This window comes from Littorina saxatilis, linkage group LG1, assembly GCF_037325665.1.
Source record: "Littorina saxatilis isolate snail1 linkage group LG1, US_GU_Lsax_2.0, whole genome shotgun sequence".
NCBI lineage: Eukaryota > Metazoa > Mollusca > Gastropoda > Littorinimorpha > Littorinidae > Littorina > Littorina saxatilis.
The window spans coordinates 5083500-5091362 of NC_090245.1; the positions used below are offsets into that span (position 1 = coordinate 5083500).

The 7863-nt window shown below is 43.5% G+C and overlaps 1 protein-coding gene across 1 annotated transcript; it reads left to right on the forward strand.

Annotated features, from left to right (window-relative positions):
- The first annotated feature begins 5140 nt into the window (after nt 1–5140).
- LOC138959828 (uncharacterized) lies at nt 5141–7419 on the forward strand. The gene is made up of 2 exons (XM_070331501.1): nt 5141–5928; nt 6558–7419. Exons 1-2 carry the CDS (start codon nt 5256–5258, stop codon nt 6833–6835), a joined length of 951 nt encoding a protein of 316 aa, XP_070187602.1. The 5' UTR covers nt 5141–5255; the 3' UTR covers nt 6836–7419.
- Nucleotides 7420–7863: the final 444 nt, after the last annotated feature.

Here is a 7863-nt window from a genome sequence, read left to right on the forward strand (position 1 = left end):
ATTCTAATGGGTAAATATCGCTCTGTCTCTGTATCTGTCTCTGTCTCTGTCTGTCTGTCTGTTTGTCTGTCTATTCACCTCTATGTCTGTCTCTGTCTCTATCTAATTTTATTTTATTCTCTCTAATTTACTTTTTAAATTCAGTTTTGTTAGATTGCCCTTTTACGCAAATGTTTACACGTAAGCGAACTGAAGTTCATTATCTCTTGAAAAAAAATGTTGAAAGACAATGCGAACAGTGAGAATGATTGTTCCTGTGTGCTTGGTACAACTGTGTGTGCCTAAGCATTTTTTGAAGAAAAATAATATGACTGTATTAAAGATCCACACACACACGTATTGTATTGTATTGTATTGTATTGCATTGTATTGCATTGTATTGTATTGTATTGTATTGTATTGTGAATTTACACCAACACTGGTACCTAATAATTCCGTATGACCTTGAACTTGCTTTCAGTCTCCACACTACCAAAGTTATCACGATGTCGCATCAATAGCCAGTGGCCCCTGACACAACGCACCATCCTGTGGGAAAGGGAAAAGAGAAACACAGCGAATTCTGCATTCGTGTACGGAAGTATCTGTCCCTTGCTCAAGTCGGACTCCAAATTTGGCGATGGCTCTTTCTACTATGACGGCGGTGAAGCGTCGGTGGCAGACTTTGGTTTCGATGTACAACATGTGTTATTCTCCCGCTCCTCTTACATATGGATGTATTGATTGCTTGATATATTAAGGACAACATTTGTGACCCTCCACAACGGAATGAGTCGCATGTCACCTTTGCATGATTTTCATATTTTTACATTTTCTTTAAGAGTTTTGTTATGCTCTATCCAGTGGTGAAAACCGTTTTAGAAAAGAGCGAAAACTTTTCGAGTTATAAGCCTGTGACTAAGGTGACCCTCACACTGTTTAATACTTAAGGATATATATTTAATATATAAGGATATAGATTTTAGGCACAACCTAGTCTTACAACCTGTCCTTAGTTATTTATTTAATTCTTTACTAATTTATAGATTGATTCATGATTAATGATTGAAATGTAAAATAATGCTCATTTCCTTGAGAGAAAAAAGTTTAATGTGTGAGTTATTTCAACAAGGAATCCAAACAAAATTAACAGTATCCAGATAAATTGTGTGTGTGTGTGTGTGTGTGTGTGTGTGTGTGTGTGTGTGTGTGTGTGTGTGTGTGTGTGTGTGTGAGGGGGGATTTGTTGTTTTATATGTGATGTCATCACGTCTACTAACCGCTGTGAAATGAAGGTATCGTCCTCTTGGTAAAACTAGATTTGTCCAGTCCCTAATACCGAAATTGCAGTTATCTGAACAAATGGCGTATCTGAAAATATTAGCCCAAAACGTGTTAAAACCAGAATCACCCTTATTCATTATAACCAAGGTTTATATTCATTCAAAACTGTAACTTCTACCAGGTGGACAGGGACGATAGAAAAGACAGATACACCTTTACCATGTGGCTCAAGCCGGATAGCCAGACTTCCAGCGGAGAGATCTTTGAATACAAGAGCACCATAGAGACAACCAACCGAGTGGGTAGTGCTCGGGGAGAGATGGTCAACGGAAAGGTCAAATTCACAGTGGCCAGATCCAGCGGTGACATCGGATCCGTGACGTCATCGGTCAGCCTGGATGCCAGCAAGTTCAACAGCGTCTTGCTGTCGGTGGACGACAATCTGCGACTGTATGTCACGGTCAACAACGGTCCGGAGGTGTATGGCGACCTGGAAGACTGGCGAGGTGACGGTCAAAGCCCACTACAAGTAAGTTGCTTTGACAGTAACTGTTGGTGGACTCCACACGGCTCCAAGAAAACAGACACACACAAACACGCACACAAGCACACACGGAAGGCGGAAGCCCATGGAAAACGTACGGTTTACATTTTAAACCACATATCAAAACCCATGAACACATTAGTTATTTCGAATATGCTGCCTATTAGCAAATAATAACAGACATGTCAAGAAATTAGATATCAGTATGGGCCGGCAGGCGAATGCTAATATCCTTTTTGAAACATGTCTGATATCATTTTATAACAGTCAGCATATTAGAAATAACGGGTTTATTACCGTCTAATTTCGACCAAAGGACATTTTGAAGCGATCCCGGGAATTAGACAGAACAGCCGCAATAGGGACTGGATCGCTCCTTTCTGATTATGCCTGTCAGTTAAAGTATTCGCGTGATCTAGGTTTGTTTGTTTGTTTGCTTAACGCCCAGCCGACCACGAAGGGCCATATCAGGGCGGTGCTGCTTTGACATATAACGTGCGCCACACACAAGACAGAAGTCGCAGCACAGGCTTCATGTCTCACCCATTCACATTATTCTGACACCGGACCAACCAGTCCTAGCACTAACCCCATAATGCCAGACGCCAGGCGGAGCAGCCACTAGCGTGATCTAGGTCAGCCAGTCACTCACCTGACGTGATGAATATTAACAGGCGAAATGCGCTCACACAACAATCTCAAATGAAACCATGTTGAACATTGGTTTCAGTTGATTCGATTTTTATTGTCCAACAGAGAGTGACAGATTCCAAATCAACGACCAAAAGATCTATTTTGGGTAAATTGAGTCACGCAATTTCACTTGATTCTTGAGAACTTTGACAATGACATTTTCAAGTGAGCAGGTCGGCATTTACTGCTGGGTGTGACAAAGAGAAGAACAAGACCGGAGTGCTATGTACATTATGAGCATTTTTTCCAAACCTATATGTGGATTTTGAGCTAGAATTCTTTGTTGGGGCATATCGACGTCGCAGTTCCGGAGCAAACGATCCAACTTTCTTTGCGATTTTGTATTCAAGTGGATTTTTCTTGCAACGTAACAATGCACAGCTCGAAAAACAGTTCACGAACAAATCTATGGTACTTCGAAAAAAGCATAATAATAACATGCTTGTCCAATCAATGCGACTCGCATTTTGACGTGTGCGCTGTAAAATGTAAAATGTCCATACCTTCAAAGCAGACGAAAAGCAGACATCTTAATTTTTTTCTGAGGGAGAATTTGTTGCTCATAAAGTCTTCCAGTCTTTTTATGCACGCTTTCTCTTCTTTTCATACTCAGCTGTTTCGCAGAAATAAAATGTCATTGCTTTTATCAACTTGTCAAGTCAGTCAAAAGGACCGCAGAACCCAGAACTGGGAAATTACACTGATTAGAAAAAAGGTCTCGGATGACGAAAGCTGAAATGACGTCATTTGGTCACACCTATCTCGAGAAATAAGTGTGGCATGTGCAGTCCATTAATTGCATACTGAAAGGATGGGTGACGCCCATCGACACAACTTGCTTTTCTGTACTTTGTTTGTGATGACAAAGTGTATTATCTGACAACATTTGAAGGAAGTGTAATTCTTTAGAATAATTCACGCTCATATTGAAGGCCCTAAATTCAAATGAGTAGGCCTACTTTTTTTAGTTTTAGTTTGTTTAGCGTTGTGAGTTTGTGTATATATATGTGTGTGTGTGTGTGTGTGTGTGTGTGTGTGTGTGCGTGTGCGTGTGTGTGTTCGTGTGTGTGTGTGTGTGTGTGTGTGTGTGTGTGTGTGTGTGTGCGTGCGTGTGTCCTTCATATGTCACTCGTATCAGTGTTTCATCTGTTTTATTGCAGATCGGCGGTATCTGGCGCCTTGGCGAGTTTTTTGAGTCGAGCGGACAACGATATGTTGGCAAAATCAACTGTATAACCTTTTTTGAAGACAAGATTGGCACTGAAAGGGAAAATGAATATGGAGCGGACCTGTGCACAAATATTTGGGATCAACAGCCAGGTGCTTGGGAGAGAGAGAGACAGAGAGAGAGAGAGAGAGAGAGAGAGAGAGAGAGAGAGAGAGAGAGAGAGAGAGAGAGAGAGAGAGAGAGTGTGTGTGTGTGTGTGTGTCTGTGTGTGTGTGTGTGTGTGTGTGTGTGTGTGTGTGTATGGGTTGGTGTTATGTGTCACTGTGTGTGCGTGCGTGCGTGCGTGTGTGTGTGCATGCGTGCGTGCGTGCGTGCATGCGTGTGTCCGTGTGTGTGTGTTCTATGGTGAAGACAATCTGGGACTCAGGACTACCACCTCCTTCCTTGTTTTGCTTGCTACTTTTGAAATAATACGGTCGCCGTTTGCTTCATCGCGCAGGTTCGTCATGTCCACTGTTTGATCCATCACAGAGCGCTACCACCAGCGCGGCTACCACCGTGGAAACAGCACCCAAAGCGACAACCACAAGCATGGATGAAACCACAGCGGTAACAACACCCAAAGCGACAACCACAAGCATGGATGAAACCACAGCGGTAACAACACCCAAAGCGACAACCACAAGCATGGATGAAACCACAGCGGTAACAACACCCAAAGCGACAACCACAAGCATGGATGAAACCACAGCGGTAACAACACCCAAAGCGACAACCACAAGCATGGATGAAACCACAGCGGTAACAACACCCAAAGCGACAACCACAAGCATGGATGAAACCACAGCGGCAACAACACCCAAAGCGACAACCACAAGCAAGGATGAAACCACAGCGGTAACAACACCCAAAGCGACAACCACAAGCATGGATGAAACCACAGCGGTGACAACACCCAAAGCGACAACCACAAGCAAGGATGAAACCACAGCGGTAACAACACCCAAAGCGACAACCACAAGCATGGATGAAACCACAGCGGCAACAACTCCCAAAGCGACAACCACAAACAAGGATGAAACCACAGCGGTAACAACACCCGAAGCGACAACCACAAACAAGGATGTAACTACAGCGGTAACAACGCCCGTAGCGACAACCACAAGCATGGGTGTAACTACAGCAGTAACAACGCCCGAAACGACAACCACAAACAAGGATGTAACTTCAGCGGTAACAACGCCCGAAGGGACAACCACAAGCATGGATGTAACTACCGCGGTAACAACGCCCGAAGCGACAACCACAAGCATAGATGTAATCACAGCGGTAACAACGCCCGAAGGGACAACCACAAGCATGGATGTAATCACAGCGGTAACAACACCCAAAGCGACAACCACGAGCATGGATGTAACTACAGCGGTAACAATGCCTGCTGTCACGACTGCTATCACAACTGAACCCACAACAGTTCCTGCTGAATCGTCAAGCACCCCTGCGAACATACAGACTACAGAATCTTCCCCTGAGGCTGCTGCTGTTCCAACCGCAACACTTCCATCCTCACAACCACAACCAGTTAATATGTGGCCGCTCGATGACGTCACCGGAGGGTATGACATCATGGCAGGTTCACCTTCTCTGACGTCACTTATGACCCGCACCTGCTTTCGCACCGATTCTTCGAGCCCAGACGTGTCCCTGGCGAAGAGTTTCTTGCTGTTCGACGGATCTTTGGATTCCACTGTGAAGATGGAGGTGGAGAGTTCTGCGTGGGACGATGATTTCACCGTCGTTGTCTTCGTCAAACCTCAACAACCCCCTGAGGGGTTGATCTGGACCTACTCTTCGCCTCAAGCCAGCCTGGGTATTTCACGTATTGAAGTCAGTCTGCGCTACGACGGTTCTCTGGTGATGACAGTTTGGGACTCCGGACTACATGCTCCTTGCGGACAAATAGTAGCTCCCGAGTTGTTCAACAATGTCAGCAAGTTCTCAACGGTGATTGTTGGACGAAACGCTTCAGCAGTGAAGCTTCAGGTCGACGATAACGTTTGGGTCGGGAATAATTCGTGTCCAAAGTCAACCGGAAACGCAGGTCAAGGTCTCATGGAGGTCGGAGGTCGGGGTGAAGGTCAGAGTGCAGGGTACCGAGGTCACGCGGTGTGCATGGCGGTCTTCTCTCAGTACGTGAGCACTCTGGATGATGTGCAGCTTCTCACTCAGTGTGGCGACTATGACCCCGCTCCTTACCTGGGTAAGCTTTAAGACAAGATTATAATATGAAATATTTCTCTCTCTCTCTCTCTCTCTCTCTCTCTCTCTCTCTCTCTCTCTCTCTCTCTCTCTCTCTCTCTCTCTCTCACTCTCTCTCGCGCGCGCGCGCGAGACTTGCTGCTGACAGGAAGGATTTTTGAACGTTGGCATCGTCGTGAATTTTATCGTCGGTTACTTTGCTTGTTGATTGCGTTTTCGTTTTCGAATAGTTTGTTGGTTTGTTTTTCGTTGTACAGTATTACATTGTATTTGTTTGCTTGTTTGTTTTATTGTTTGCTTATTTGTCCGTTGGTTCTTCTTGTCTATTATTTATGTATTAGAATGTCTATTTGTATTAGATGTCAGGAAAGGTTGTGGCCTTAAATCTCTATCCTTCTAAGATGAAGTTCCATCATCATCATCATCATCTCTCTCACAAAAGATCGATTTTTATACAGTCTCAAAACCTTGCTTTTTGTTACCATATAGAGAAAAAGTCTCTGTGTTAAATATTCGTTTGGCAGAAATCTTACTCTTACATGTATCATTGTGTATGCAGTTGTGTATGTTTTTGTGTGAATAGGCACATGGGTCGAGAATCGAAATTAACAAAGAACCATAAATCTGCAGGTGTGAAAGCGTGCAACCCGACAGCAGAGATGAGAACCGAACTGTTCAAACTGTTCGCCCGAAACAAAGCACCTGATGTGACGAGATTCCCTCCAATGACGTCATTTCAAACGTCATCTGCGGTCAAATGCGGCAGTTGCTGCATGCGCACACAGCACTGCAAATCCTTCACCTTCTCGTCTGATGCTGTGACGTCATCCTGCAGTCTCTTTGATTTTGTCACTCTAACGGGTCTTGGCGATTCAAAGGGCAACTACTACGAGGTCACAAGCGACTAATCTTCTGTCCTGAGACATACTGAATACATGTAGATTAATGTTTATGTTGTAGGGGTTCCAATTACCTACAGCCATGTTATGACATACATATGTAAATTGATAGTGGCAGGTTGGGTATTTTAAGCTGGATGATATACATTTTATTCTCGAATTTACTGATCACGTGACAAAAAAACTGCTGTTGTCATTGGTCAACTAGGAATTGGATATCAATTGAAATCGCGCAGGAAGTTCCTAGTGAATTTAATATCGCGCAGGAAATAGTTTACCAATTGTAATTTTGTAGTAAAAAATCTCACCTGAAGGAAACACAAAAAGTCGCCCAGTCTTTAAAAGCACAAATTAATAAAGGAAAGTAATTGCATTAGATAGATTAAGCTGTGCAATGAATAAAACCAAACTTTTCCCATTAAGCTCTATCAGAGAAGTAATAGAATTGAAAATGTTAATCTTACCGAGTGAATCCAAAAACAAAGAGACTGCCAGCGTTCCAATTTTCAGATTGGGGATGTGATTTTCCGAACCTTTTCCAACAAATAATAGAGCTTTGCAATTTTTCATTTTTTTCTGCAAAACAAGCCCCTTCGTGAATAAAGGGTTCGTCTTTTTGAGTTGATTGACCTTCGGACTGAAGTTGTAGCGTGCGTGCGTGTGTGTGTGTGTATATGTGTGTGTGTGTGTGTGTGTGTGTGTCAAGAGAGAGAGAGAGAGAGAGAGAGAGAGAGAGAGAGAGAGAGAGAGAGAGAGAGAGAGAGAGAGAGAGAGAGAGTCAGGAGTCTGGATTGTTTATTGATTAGGCCTTGGGCCCATTTCAATTCGGGGTATACAAAGTTTCAACATTCATGCTTCATGAAAAATAATCATAGTAATATTAATCATAATTAAAATCATCATCATCGTAATGACAGTCGACATGACGACAGTGGAAACAGGCATTTACAACAGCAAAACGTTTGAAAAAGGACAGTAATGCATCAGCACAAAATCCAGTCTCTGTCGCACTTCACTCATGTCTCTCTGTCATCCTT